Source organism: Varanus komodoensis, unplaced genomic scaffold (genome assembly GCF_004798865.1).
Source record: "Varanus komodoensis strain SLA01 unplaced genomic scaffold, ASM479886v1 scaffold6_4, whole genome shotgun sequence".
NCBI classification, from domain to species: domain Eukaryota; kingdom Metazoa; phylum Chordata; class Lepidosauria; order Squamata; family Varanidae; genus Varanus; species Varanus komodoensis.
This window is the reverse complement of record NW_025336347.1, coordinates 14,912,498-14,927,340: the sequence shown is the minus strand read 5'-3', so window position 1 is coordinate 14,927,340 and position 14,843 is coordinate 14,912,498. Positions and strand designations below refer to the sequence as shown.

Genomic DNA, 14,843 nt, shown 5'->3' with positions numbered 1-14,843 from the left:
TTTTTTCCTTTTGCAAGGAACTCATGATGGCGTTCATTGTCCTCCTGCTTCTATTTTATCCTCACAATTCAGTTAGGCTGAAAGTAGGTGACAAAGTCACCAGTACGTGCCATGTCCGTGTAGGGACCAGGACGCTGACTGCCCCCATTCTGGTCCAGTCCAGCGCTGTAATCACTGCACCTAACTACACAGTCTACAGATGACCTCGGGGAAGCGCTCATTACTGGAAAGCTATTGCACTCACGTCCCAGTTGCAGGCTTCCTATAGGCACCTGGTTAAGCATTATGGGAACAATGCTGGACTAGGTAGAGGTTTGATGTGACCCTCATGAGCATAGCTCATGTTTTCTTACATTCTCATGGGCTCCTCTTGTGAGGACTCCAGGGTAGCTTGTGGGAGCAAGAGGTAGGCCATGATCCCTTCCTGCTCCAGTGTCCCTAAGGAGTGACAATTTGACACTGAGTTTAGGTACAGGCCTAGTCTGGATCCCTGCACTTGTGCTATAAGCTGGTGTTGTCCTTGACAAGTTTCTTCACTGCTTCAGTTTCCCAGAATTTAATCACATCCTCTGGGTCACAACCAGCCAGGTGGTGATATTTTTTAAGACTGATGATTTTAGCAATAAATATTAGCGATATTTTCAAGAAAAAGGGTTTTTTTTTTGTTTTTCAGAATTGAGATCTTTTAACAACTGAAAATACATCTCCAATTTAATCTTAATTTAAAAATATGATCTTTCTAAGTTTGGAAGTCTTTACTACAGAAGGGAACCCTGAGTGTTTGAATTAAAGCCTAAATAGATTAAAATAACTGATTAATAGCTAATTAACATTGTGTTTTTAAGCAGGTGCCTGCCCCAAGGCATAAGCAAAAATACATTATAATGAGATTATATTTCTGGAAATGTGTATTCACTTAAAATTTTAATGATATAGATACATTTTAAAATATATATTTCCCTGTGAAGCCAATTAAATATCAGACTTGCTGTGTTTGACAACTAAAAGTAAACCTACAAATGTCATACTGTTGCTTTACATGAAAGCGTTTTGCAGAAAGGTAGTTTGTGATCCTGCCTATAAACCAACTTTTGATCCACTGAATTTCACCCATATAAATAAAAGATAGAGACGTATATGAAGAATGTTTGTCTTCTGTTTGGTTCACTTGTCTTCAGGCAGAAGATGAGTTTGTGTACTGGCCAAGTCGGGAAGAATCCATGAACTGTGAGGCGTTTACTGTGACCCTTATCAGCAAAGACAGGCTGTGCCTCTCTAATGAGGAGCAGATTATCATCCATGACTTTATCCTTGAGGCTACCCAGGTATACACAACATCCTTCAGAGGTGAATCTGGAATGTGCTTGACATGCAAAGTGCTGCTGATGTCAGCCAGCACTCTGGCGAAGGTTGTCGATGGGCTTGGCTGGACAGCTCTGCTTGGCCATCGCAGGTCTATCAGCTACACTCCTACTTCCCAGGGGGCTTCCTCTTGTTTCAGTTTTCTTTTCAGCCTGCCATTTCCATAGGAATGCCATCTGATCCGAAAGCAAAACTGCTTGGCAAGCGGACAGCACACCAAGGGATCAATACAGGGCGGGACTCACCCACCCGTCCCCCTCTGCAGATACCTGAAACCACTGATAATGAGGAACACGCTATACTGTACAAGACTGTTCTTTTTTCACAATTTCACAGATAGAAGATTCATTTTTACCATACATCCTAGCAACCTCAGCATATGATTTCTTTCTTTCCCTACTAAACTGAGTATTTTCACTAAAGAAAGCACTTTGCGACTCCTCTTTGCCACTTTACAGCACTGCCCAACTTCTCCTTGCCACTTTATGACTTCTCTTTCGAACCAAGGTCCACCACAGTTAAGTAAAAGCACAGCCATTGAACCAGCACATATGGGGGAGGGGGGGGTCAGCTGTATTTTCTTTAGAAAAGGCTTATGAATACTACAGTTCTGGAGCCCCTGGGAAGGCCTCTGAGCAGCCATAAAGTATGCCAGATTTTTCCCTCCAAGGATGGAGAGTGAGGTCAGCATTTGGAGAGACGATCCAGTTGGCAGAGCTCTCCTCCTGGCAGCCATGGAAACCATGGAATCCACTTCTTCTCTGACATCAGAAGGGAGTGAGGTGGGGGACAGCATTACTGGAAGAGATTAACTTTGTCCCCTGGAAACCAGCAGGAGGGAATTCCAAGGAAAGTTAGCAGCCCTGAAGGGGTCAAAAAGCAAAAATGTTGCTTCACCCTGATTTCCGCCCTGCTGGTGAGAGCCTAGCAGTGTTTTGCCCTGTTCAAAACTTCCAGTTCCTGCAAACCCCCAGCCCCCGCTTCAAGTAGTTTTGCCGTGGAAGAGTTCAGTCCAGCCTTCCGTGAGCAGAAGTCCACTTGCACAGTCAGATTCCCACCTTCTCCTGTCCTTTGCAGCCCTCATGACCCCTCCCCTCATGCTCCAGAGCAGATTTGGTGGACATACATAGGCTGCAGGTGGGAAGGGATCTCTGTCACACATGTACTTTCCCTTTTGCTGATGCAGTAACACCATTGCACCCAACCCTATGTTCCTAAGTCCAGTTTTACCCGTTAGAAACTATAGGGGAATGCTTACTAGAATTCTCTGGATACGTTGTGGCTCTTTTTGAAAATGAGCCATACCTGACCCCAGGTAGACAAATTGGGTTGCATCCCATTTTTGTGGGGAAGTTGGTATCCCCTAAGAGATACCAACTTCTCTCTGAGGTTCTGTGCTTTTCCTGAACAAATGGCAGACTAGAAGTAGATCTGTTTCAGCCAGCCATTTGGAAGTAGGTCCATTCCTGAGTAAGCAGCATTCTCTAGTCCCTGTACACCAAGCAGGCATGCCAGCAAGGCATGATGCCTTCTAACCCCTGCCATAGTCCTTGTGCTGATGTCTGAGTGTGTGCATTGCCACTGTTTACAGAAAAAGCAGCATTGAGACAGATGAGGGATTACAGTAGACAAAGAACAAAAGAAAAGGCAAAATGGAACATGGTAGTGGTGCAAACAGCCTAGGCTTTTAGGCGGAAAGGTTTTATTGGACTACTGTGTGTTTTGCAGCAGGAAAGCAGGCAGTATTGCAAGCTTCAGAGTACACTGGGTATATGGATCTTTGGACAGCTGGTGGAAAGATAATTGTGCCTTTGGGGAGAAGAGGAATGGATGAATGACGCTCTTCTTTCTACAGCTTTCCATTTGATTTCATTTTCAACCTAAGGCGTGCCTCACAACTACACCAACCAGGAACCCTTACCCAGCATTGTCTGTTCAAGATTGTGCTGCTGGCTGATGTAGGCCTTGTCTCCTATGGTCCTTGCTACCATGTAATGGATCAAGAGACCAGTAGATTCTCTTGGTCTGCACATGCAATCAGTATGAAGCATAACCACCATTCTCCATGCTACAGGCAGGTGGGGCATCCTTCATCTTCCCATTATATCATCATGAATGAAGACCTTCCTGTTTGCCTGGAAGAACTCCTTACTCATTGTATTCAGACATTCTCCTCCTTCCCCTCAGGAACAAATGTTGTTTGTTGCTAAGACCAAATGCAGCTAAGACCACTAAAAGACTTGAAATGCAGTTAAGTACCCAAATAGGAAAAAGGAGCTCCAATTTTAGGGATGAAAGGTACAAGCTTTTCTCATCCAGAGCAATCAGAGAAATGGTCAACCGCTTTGCAAATACAGTGGTGGGAGTTAGGGGTGGGTTTTAAGCATAGAGGAAGAATGAAAATGGTGCATAATTAGGTTGGTTTTCATTTCAGGATGACTACGTTTTGGAAGTACGCCATTTTCAGTGTCCCAAATGGCCAAACCCAGATGCTCCAATCAGCAGTACCTTTGAGCTTATCAATGTAATTAAGGAAGAGGCCTTAACAAGAGATGGCCCCACTATTGTTCATGATGAGTATGTATATTCGCCGGATGACATTGGTGACTACAATGGATAAGAAAAGTTACAGTCGAAATGGGAGTTTACTTGGTCATTTACTTGGAAGGTGGAGGGGGTATTTTTATTACTTTTAAGTTTCACAATGATTCATTTCCAGTATCTTATAAGATACAGTAGTCTGTGTACAGTAGCTGAAGCACCTGTGAGCGGAGCAGGGTGACTAGCAATAATCTCATGTGACTGGCAATGATCATGAGAGGCAGCGGGAGCATCATGGCTGGTAGTCTCTGTATGCAGCACTGCAGTGCCCCTTGCTTAGATGCCCCAAGGCCACGATATCCTCTGAGAAGGAATCAGAAGAGGATTGAGGAGGAGACGTGAAACAAAGGAGAAAGGAGTCCATGACTCAAAACCTGCCAATTGACGAGGTTGCTTGCTTGTGCCTAAGTGATGCTTCGAACAGAGTGAAGCACGGGGGGGGGGGGGTCATTTACTGCATGATTCATTTCAAAAGCAGTTTCTGCCACAGCATCAGGTGTGGCTGCTCACAGTGGGGCCTTAAGCTGTCCATGGATTATAGCCATGAATTAAAGTGCAGCCAAATGGTCATGAGAATTGTATTTGATTTAATGTCAGAATGTGCATCTTTAACGAGGGGGAACCTTTCCTTGGACAGCTAGGCAAACTGCACACAAATGAAAAATAGGTTTCTTGTATCTTGAATTCCCTTTCCAAAAAGAACTGACTGTGTGCAGGAAGTGTGGATCTAAAAGTAATATTAAGTCAGTAAACCGGCTCAAGGCAGCAGCTGTTTTCAGGGTTATGCATGTATTTAGTATTTCTGCCCTCCTCTACTGGAGGAGGTATCTAATTATCTGTTGCATTCCTACAATGTGAGGATGAGGAAGTCCTCCTAAAAAGGACAATTCAATTCAGGACTCCGCAGGCAGGTTTTCTTTACTACATCTTGCCTTGCTCGTGCACAATATAAAACACAGGTGCTTTTGTCAGCTCATAGTAAGTCATGGCTAGTTTTATTGCGTACCTCATCTGCGGCTGCTTTTGCTGCTCTTGCAGTATTCAAAATTGCTTTAAAAAAATTAAGACAGATATTGATTCAGGCACTTCATGAGACACTTTGAACAAATCAAAGCTGTTTCTAACAGTGCTGAGTCATTTCTTCAGTAAATTGCTTTTCGTATTATTTGTTGTATTTGCTGGGGTTTATTTTTATGCCGTAATACATAATATATGGTCCACTTTTAACTGCATTCTGTGGGAATGCAGCTGAAAATGATTTTGTTTCCTTCTGTATACTTGACTTCATCATCACTTCAGCTATTCATAGGGCACACGAATCCCAAGTGTAGGCAGACCAATCCCAAGTGTAGGCACACCTGCCTGGTAGGAAATATATGTTGCCAATAAAAGAAAACCGAAGCTGAGAGTGGCCTGGTTCGCACATATTAACTTACAACATGGGTTGCTGAATTCTGGATTGTTGTGCTGTATGAATTCGGCCATGCAGACAAACTATGATTTCTTAATCATGAACAACCCAGAAGCAGGATCCATGGCCTGCTGTGGGTTTTGAACTCTGGGTTATGTGAAAACCAGATCCATGGGTTGTTCCACCACATTGCAAAGATAGTGGGCAAGAGAAGTCAGAAAAAAGAGCAGTCGCTCCAGTGCCTCCGAGGCATTTGGGATTCAGAGAAAGAGCAAATAAAGACAGAGGAAAATGAACTGCCCAAGGACTAAGAAAGCAATTGGTTTGTTTGATCATCTACAATTTTTTGATTCTGTGATTCATAAAAGTTGGTGGGGGACAGGAGACAAACCATGGGTTAAATAAACTGTGGGGCAGCATTATGTATGAACCAGGCCAGAAACTCCCAGTGTTTATCACTGCCTGACCAGAGTCCCGTAATTTACTTGTGAGTGTCTCAATGCAATTGTTATCTGGCTTTGCAGGTATGGAGCAGTGGCAGCTGGAACATTATGTGCCCTTACCACTCTGTCCCAGCAGCTGGAGAATGAAAATGCTGTTGATGTTTTCCAGGTGGCAAAGATGATCAATCTGATGAGGCCTGGAGTATTTACAGACATTGTAAGTCCTGAAATGGGAGCAAGTTCTTGAACAGAAAATAAGTGCTGAACAGAAAACCATCCCATTAAAAGCTAAACACACTTTGTGAACAATCCTGCGCCAGTCCCCTGTGCACACAAATTCACACTATCCTCACTTTCTCTGCCTATACTTGTGGAATCTCCACTAGTTTTGCCCTCTGCTCACACACAGAGTACAGCATGATTTTTGATCCCTGTAAGTCTGAAGTAGAAATTCCCTCTGCTTTCCAGTTTGAGTAAGTGCAGTCTAGGAGAGAGAGTATTGCCATTCAGCTACTTCTTCCTTGTTTACATGACTGCAGGCTTGGCAGTAAGCAACAGCAGCAAAAGGTCTTATGTGCACTGGGTCTTCACATGAGAGATGAATGAAAAGTACATACAGTATTACAATGGCGTAAGCCTAAAGACCGCTTTCTGTAGAAGGTCTAGTTTTTGAAAAAGACTTGAAAGAGGAGAGAGGCTCTACCGTGGTAATGCAAAACTAACAAAGCTGTTTGATGTGGCAAAAGATGTTGAGCTAGGAGAGTGACAAGACTGAGGGTACGATCTCGTGCGTGTTCAGAGGGAGGAGAGTCCTATGAATCCTGGCAGGCTGAAGAATGCTGCGAGTTGTGGGCTTTTTCTGCCTAAACACAGATTTATTTTTATTTATTTGTTTTTCGATTTATATCCTGCCTTTTTCCTACAAAGGGCTCAAGGCAGCTTACATCATTCTCCTCCTCCATCTTATCCCCACAACAAGAACCCTGTGAGGTAGGTTGGGCTGAGAGTCTGTGACTGGCCCAAAGTCACCCAGTTGGCTCCATGGCTGAGCGGGGACTAGAACCCGGATCGTCTGAGTCCCAGTCCCACGCTCTTAACCACTACACCACACTGGCCCTCGTATTGCTCCCTAAAAATGTGTAGGTGAACATTCTACATGCTTGAATGTTAGGTAGCTTTAATCTCTCTGGTCTTTCCATTCCAGGAGCAGTACCAGTTTCTTTACAAAGCAATGCTAAGCCTAGTCAGCACTAAGGAAAATGGAAATGGCCCCCTGGCACTGGACAAAAATGGTGCAGTGATGGCCAACGACGAATCAGATCCTGCAGAAAGCATGGAGTCTCTTGTCTAATTGGAATACTGAAAAGGCACTTAATTTGTGGAATTTCTGAAGACTGAGTGAACTTTTTTGAGGCCTTTTTTGCCAGACTCTAGGTTATACAATAACCCAATTACTTTTTTACACTGATAAAAAGTTTTGATATTTATTTTTGCCATTTTATGTCTTAATGGTATCCTACTGAGCATTTGCACCTCTGTTTATTTCACACAGTGAAACACAATTTTATCTAGTTTGCACTATACGATCAGTGTTAACTGCCTATAAAGTTGTAAGACAAAGCAAGCAAGCAAACCCTGATGACATTCCATGACAACAAACACGCTACTTATTAGTTGAAATGCCGTGAAGTTTTGTTAATTTCTTTGAGCCTTGACTTTAAGTCTTGAATGCTAGACAAGAAGGATTCTTTTTGATTTACAAGAAAAATGCTGTACCCTTACATACTCCAATATTTATTGCTTAATTTTCATATAACTTTGGTAATTGTTATAGGTCTTCTGTATTCCAGTAACATGAATGAGTGTTCATTTCTTCTTCCTTTCTTTCTTTCTTTTGACAAAGTGGTGGTTGATCACTAGCTAGAGTGAAGTGCAGTAGCTTCTAGAGGTTGAATAGTTGCTCTGCATTGTCTTGGATTCCTCTTCTTGGTTACACAGAAGCCTATGAATTGTTTTCTATGGAGCATATAAAAGTACATTCCCAAAACATAGAGCAACTGAGATCTGAGATTTAGTTTCAAGCAATGTCTTTACAGCTTCATTGATTCCCCAGTTGTTCTTAAGAACATTTTAATTTCAATATGGTCATAGAATATTTAATAATTCACAGTACAACAGTGTCAGGTCATTTTATTCCAAGAGCATTTAGGTAACAATATTCCCAGCTATTATACTATTCACCATTTTACATTATATTTCATAATTCTTCTGAAACAGGATCTCTATCTTAACAGCATGTTACATGATGGAGAAAGGAATTTCTTAATTTCATAGCTGTTAGATGACGTTTTTACAGGTGTGTGCTTTTCATACTTTAGTGCTAAACCATACTGATCCATATTACTGGCAAAGTGATCTAATAAAAAAAAACTACCTATAAGAGTACATTCTTCCTCTTTTTTTAACAAAATTATTTAGGAGACACCTTCTGATTTTATAGATTCATTCCCATACATTTTACATTATACTGTGCAGCCCTACAGTGCAATCCTATATACATATCTACTCAAAGTAAGATCTACCGAGCCTTACTCCCAGATACGTGCGTATAGGATTGCAGTCTTAACCTCTTTCAAACCCAAGAAAATGGATTTTCATGAGTTCACTTAACACTTTAAGTTGTTTCAGTTTGCTTAAAACTGTTTTCCAAACACCTTTCTGTGCAGCTCATTTAAGTGTGGATGGTCCCCCTGTGCTGCTTTTTATTTACGCTGTAAGACCGGGGAATGAACTAAATTCTGATGAGCTGCTTGGTTACATTGCCAAACCCATCTGCAGTCCTCAATAAGCCATGAATGCCCACAGGAGAAAGATTCCATAGGAGACCTTGTTCCTATCAAGACTGGCTTTAATGGCTAAAATTCCTAATTGTCACACTAGGGCTGCTCAAGTTAATCCAATTTAAATGGCTTATGCTTGGAGTTTCTCCCTGAAAATATTTGTTTAAAAAGGACGTTTTCTGCTCTGAATTCACTTTACGATGTCTCCAACTTGGTGTAGAAAACATACCCACATATGAAAACATTTAGATACAGGTTGGCTTTCTCTCTCTGCCTAAAACTTCTGCACTAGGTGTTGGTGATGAACGTATCTGGGCTTGCGTGAGAAGGATATCTAGGATCAGCCACTGGTCTGCTTGTCACTGGAATGGTAGACCTTCTGGGCTGTATTAATTCGGACTGTAGGTGGGGACTCATGCAATGGCTCCATACACAAATAACTATTTCCTGGCCATAGAAAATTAGATGTCAGGCAGAAGCATTTTAGCCCAGCGTTCTTCTTGACATCTCCTTCTGCTTGTGCAGGTCAGCAGGGCATTTCTTTCTCCATCATGTGAGCCCCAACTGTGAAATGTTGCATCCCAAACCTAGGTTCAGAGAGACTCCAGAGAGAACTAGGTTATTGTGACTGGCTGCAGACAATATAATACTCTGCACTCAGATTGTGTATGGGTTAAGTGTGGATTGTTGTTGGATTCTAGGTTTTTGCTGACGTATGGCTTATGTTTAAACCCAACTTAAGGAAAATCCCACAGTTCACAACCCCACAGCAAACCATGGGTTCTCTTCCTGGGTTGTTTGTGGCTAACAAGCCATCACTTGTTAGTACAGCTGAGTTCAGACAATATGTAATCCGTGCTTCAACAACAGCTCATGGTTCAGTGACAATCAACACTCAATCCTTGCTCTGTCCTTGAATGTGTGCTATCATGCTGTTTGAAGCCAGGCATGTTCAAGACCTCCGTATCTCCTCCATGGAGCTAAATTTACCCAGAATAGCTCTTAAACCAACCAAACCGCCACGAAAAATTCTAACATTCAGTAAGGACTGAAGAGCACCATCATTTATGAAATTGTTTGCATTAAACAGTTCCGGCCACTGCTACAAAAATGTCCTATAATATTACATGCATCGCTATGCAAAAATTTGGTATTCTTGTCACTGCAATGTTCAGCCTGCTTTAAACTGCAGTTTCCTGCAACAGCAGGGAGTTGGACCCGATGGCCTTCATGGCCCCTTCCAACTCTACTATACTATGATTCAGCATCTGTGGGACAAAACCACTTCTTCCTTTAGGGAATCATTTCAGTTCTCTCTGCAAACATCTGAGGGAATGTATTTGGGCATTAAATAACCATTCAAAATAAAACATATACACTTTTAGGGAAAACTGATATAAATGGCCATCTTTCCATTTACAAACAACAACAAATGAGCTTTGTTATCTCACACCTCTTGAAGGTATCTGCTTTTGTTTTCATGGATTTCTTCATAAGGGCAAATCTGGATTGCACCAGATGAACACACATTTGAAACTCTTCACCACTCAATTTCAAGTAATCTGGCTGTCCTTAAGTGGAAAAATTTCAAGCTGTTGCTATTAACATGGGATTTGAGATACATGTATAATTGTCGTTTCTTGTGTCCACAATCAAAATCAAATACTACATTTTCTTAAGCAAATGCCTGCTTCTTATAATACTTCTAACAGTGCCCTCCTGAAAGGGTGTGAAAAGGATCAACATGGCAGGGAAATTGTCCAGCCAAGCAACAGCTGCTCTGAAATTTATCCACTGAGCTGTTGCTTATAATTGTTTGTAATCACACAGTTAAGTGCCTCTGTCACATTGCTGCCCATTTTAAATTTACTCTTGAAGATATCCATGTGGCATTTTAAAAAATAGAGTCTTAAACCGCAGGAAGATCCTGCTTCTGGTTTGACAAGTCTACTGAGAAGGCACTTCCTTGGAAAGTGAGATAAAAGGGGCAGCCCCTCTTGCTCTGAACTCCATCAGCACCATGTACACATTCCACCTGTGGGATGAAGGTGCCAGTGTTCCCAGCCAGTAGGACGCATGGCGTGAAGCTCCCCGGAGGGGGGTTGAATGAGGCCATTGCACTGTGTCAGAGTTAAGATTGCTTGTCCAGGAGCTGCACTTCACCATCAAACCCATTTCTAGTCATGCCGTCTGTCCTGCTTCTGCTAGGACAGAGAGGCTCTGCTTGCATGGCATCAGGGACTGCAGGCCTCCCATTGCTGGCAATGGGCGCTGCTTCAGGAAATTACAACTTTTGAGCATGAGATTCATTTTGCTCATTTCACATCCATGATTTTGTGACAAGAAATGGATTGGTTCAAGAAGTTTAAAGAGGCATTTAGTGGCACATGTGTGTTTGTGCGTATGTTTTCATGTTGACTTTATCGGTTGCTTTCATTTCTGATTTTGTGGAGGGGATGCCACATAGGAAAATGAATGTGTTTGTGACAAGACTGCCTGGCTGTGCTGAAGCCACTTTCTTAATCTTGGTACCACATTGTGCAGGAATATGTTTGGGTGTAAAGTTTAAGTGAAAATTAGACCAGCATCGCTGATGTTTGGCTGTTTGCAAAGCCAGTGCCAGATGAATTGATGATGTAGGATTTCCTGTCATATTACATAGGACTTAGTAACAAGTCTATAATTTTCTTTAACATTCAATAGCCTTGATATTACATGGGAATCAGGCTATAACTTAACATTGCATTCTGCAGGTAAAGAAGGGAATAATAAAGATGCATTCTGGGGGAAGGGTCCAGTTTAAGAATGAGCTTCATTATCTAAGTTCATGATGACATGAAAAGCTGCACTTCCCATTTGGTTCTGGAGCAGCCATATTAAAGAAGGGATGGGCGCCTTGTGGTTCTCCAGATATTTTGGTTGCAATTCCTATCATCAATGGCTACTGATGGGAAGTGCTAGCCAAATCATCTGAAAGATCTTACATTGTCCACCACTGTATTAAAGATTTGAAACCAAATCCAGAGTAAGGCAGGACCAAAACAGGTGTGCCTGTAACTGTGTGCATTTATTCAGCATGCATCTTTGTTATGCAAATAGAGAGAAGCCTGAGGAATCTTGGGTTCATGTGGGGGTTTGACCCTTTCTCCCTGCCCCAGATCACATGAAAAATCAAAGTAGTCGTTTTTCAGAAGCCCTTTTTTCCAGAACCATGGCAGGGACAGAAAAAGAAATGCCCCCTTTTCTCTCATTCTTCAGCAGCTCTGAAGTTTCTCATGCTTCTTCTCAGCATCTATTTACATAACAAAAAGTGTGCATTAATTGCAGTCACTACAGTTGTCCTTAATTGAAATGGAAATCAATGGAACAAGTTAATCAAGTCCCATTAATTTCAACTGTATTTCAGCCCAACTAACTTTCCCTGGCTGGGGTGGTTAGGGTTGTTCCAAGACAAACTGCTTAAAGATTATTACTTTCTTTATTTTTACATTTCAACTCTGCTTTTTAACCAGTGGATCTTGCAGCTGCTTATCTAAGGAATATTGTAGCATTGCTTATCAGCAGAAGTTCTGAATCTATATGAACAGATTAGTAGTCTCAGATTTGGATGAGAGACTGAGATACTTGGACTTCCTGCTAGACTCAAGAACTAGATACTTCATATGGGAAAAATGACATCCTTGTGATGTTGCCTGGATCTTTATTAATTTGAAAACATACATCCTTTCCAATATTAGATGTTCTCAGAGAATTGAACATTTAGGCTGCAATCCTATACACAGTTACCTGGGAACAATCCCATTTAACTCAAAGGACTTACTTCCAAGTAGAAATGCATAGGATTGCATAAGACTGATGTTTGACTATCCTGGCCGGGCTAAGGTGATCTAGAAGCAAAGGGAACATGAAATGTACCATATTGTTTCCGTCTGTCTTTTGGTATTTACCTTACAAGCCTGGAAAATAAATACAAGTAAATGCCCTGAACCCTCAAGCTAAAGGAAAGGGCAGAGTCTAAAAAAAAAAAAAAAAAAAAAACTCCAGCCATTGGTATTCCCAGCTTACAGCCTTGGGGTTCAAACTGCATGATTTACGTTATACTTTTTTAATTATTATGGCAGTGAATATGAAAAGCCACTTGCATAAATTACGTTCATTACACATGCACATTGCAGGAGGCAAACCAAAACGTTTATTCTGACAAAAAAAAATCGTTTAGCATTTTGGAGAGACTGTTCAAGCGATGAATGAGGCAAAAGATTGTGTGTGTGCATATGTGTGTGTGCATGCAAGTCCATGCACATGCATCTGTATGTGAGAAAAACATACTTTTAGAATACATTCTAGAGTTAGTGCGAGCATAATCAGATGGGCAAAGTTTGCGTCTTCATTCTCTGAATGATTTCTGAGAAAGCTTCATTGGAATGCTGTCAAAATACTGTCCCGTTTTAATGACATAGCACAATGACCTTGTTATGAATACCTGTTTTCTTTAAACTGCTACTGTATTTTAAAGTAGAGATATCAATTTTACCAAAGAAAAATACTAATTCTTAGCAAAAAAAATAGTAAAAATATATATAGTGGAAAAATTAAAGAAAAAATAAGTGTAGTTGTCTTAGGCTGCAATCCTATACTCAGTTTCCTGGAAGTAAAGACTCAGTGAACTCATTGGGACCTACTTTTGTGTAGACCATGTATAGAATCGCACTATTAAAGACTTAGCAGTCGTACTCTCAAAATTCATTCTCTTCTGCCACCCACTCCTGTGATAGATGGTTAAATTAAAATGGTGCCAGTGAATTTTATATGAAGGGGAAATGTCTCGTTGCTTATCCACTGCATTTCATTTATTTTCTGTTTGAGATATAATTCTCTGCTCTTGTCAATCCTTTGAGCTTTCTCTCTTGGTTGCCATTATAAACAATGTATACTACATTGGCTTTGCTTATCTATATAGGGAAGGCATGCAAAACAAACAGGAAAGAGAGCGTACACAAAGAAACTGCAATGGAAAGACTTGGCCTCAGACATTGTCTTAGCTGTTCAACTGTTTTTAGTATTTTTGTTAGATATTTGCAAAGGGAAGCCTTTTCTACAGAGGATAATTAATTAATTTCAAGAAAAATGTCTTGAGTTTTAAGAATAAACATGTCTCCAAAAGAGGAGATCGTCAATTTTATAAAATGTCACAACTCTCCAACATTTGGGGTAGTGACCTTTCTTTCTTTTGTTAGACCTTTGAAACTAGCAAGCAGCCATTGTTTCTAAAGAACTAAGTATTCATCTCTATCCATTATTTTCATTTCTTTCATTTTTAAATAGCAGAAATCATTAAAACTGTAAATATTTTGTTGCTTGAATAAGCATCTTCTGGGAACTTTGTATCTATGGTATATAATCATAGAATTTTATATTTTCATATAAAGCTAATTTTTTTCTAGTTTCAACTTCTTCATAGTTTTTTTTCTTTTGTGGTGGATATGTGAATACATATTTTATGTGTATTGAAGTAGTGAAATGCCATCACATTCCAAAAAGAATTCAACACAAGTTATTTCTTTGGGACAGTGATTGTCAATGCTGGATTTCTTTAAATTCCATTGTCAGTGTGTGCAATAGGAATTAGACTTAACCAGTCACTGGATAAGTTTGTCTCATTGACCCATTGGGGATATGTGGTGTTTGGTTTGGGGGGAGTTATTAATTCCTTTGGTTTTTTGTTTTCCTTTTTTGTAACTTGAAGAATTTCCTTTTGTTATGTTTAAAAGTATATCAAATCATTCTATTATAGTGTTATTTAATATGTAAATTGTATTGCTATACATAAAATAAAGTATGGTTTTTGATGTATTTACAATACTGTGTTGCTGTTTCCGCAATATTTATACATATAATGTGTAAACTGAAACAGATGTTTGTCCTAATCCAGCATGAAAAATCAGTGCATGAAAAAGGGGGGACTGATTCCCATGCGTTCCGCCTGGGTGCGAATGCAGCCACCACTGCAGCCTATTTCAAAAATAAACAGCATGCATATCTCCTTTGCGCTGTGCACACAGCAGAAGGCACACAGAGCGACACCCATCTGCAATGCCTGGGAGCCAGAGTCAGTCATATCTAGAGTCCAACGGAACCAATGGGTTTGAGTTAATCATGACTTTAAGTACAGCATTTATTTCAATG

The 14,843-nt window shown here is 40.8% G+C and overlaps 1 protein-coding gene across 6 annotated transcripts in view; it reads left to right on the top strand.

Moving 5' to 3' along the window:
• The window catches only part of PTPRG (protein tyrosine phosphatase receptor type G), a 634,931-nt gene extending 620,414 nt beyond the window's left edge, over positions 1-14,517 (top strand). For all 6 annotated transcript variants that reach the window (XM_044451810.1, XM_044451808.1, XM_044451807.1 and 3 more), the window contains 4 exons: positions 1,179-1,325; positions 3,797-3,939; positions 5,899-6,034; positions 7,022-14,517. In XM_044451810.1, the coding sequence (XP_044307745.1) occupies positions 1,179-1,325; positions 3,797-3,939; positions 5,899-6,034; positions 7,022-7,168 (573 nt within the window). In that variant the 3' untranslated portion in view covers positions 7,169-14,517. The remainder of the gene's footprint in view (positions 1-1,178; positions 1,326-3,796; positions 3,940-5,898; positions 6,035-7,021) is intronic.
• The last annotated feature ends 326 nt before the right edge of the window (positions 14,518-14,843 follow it).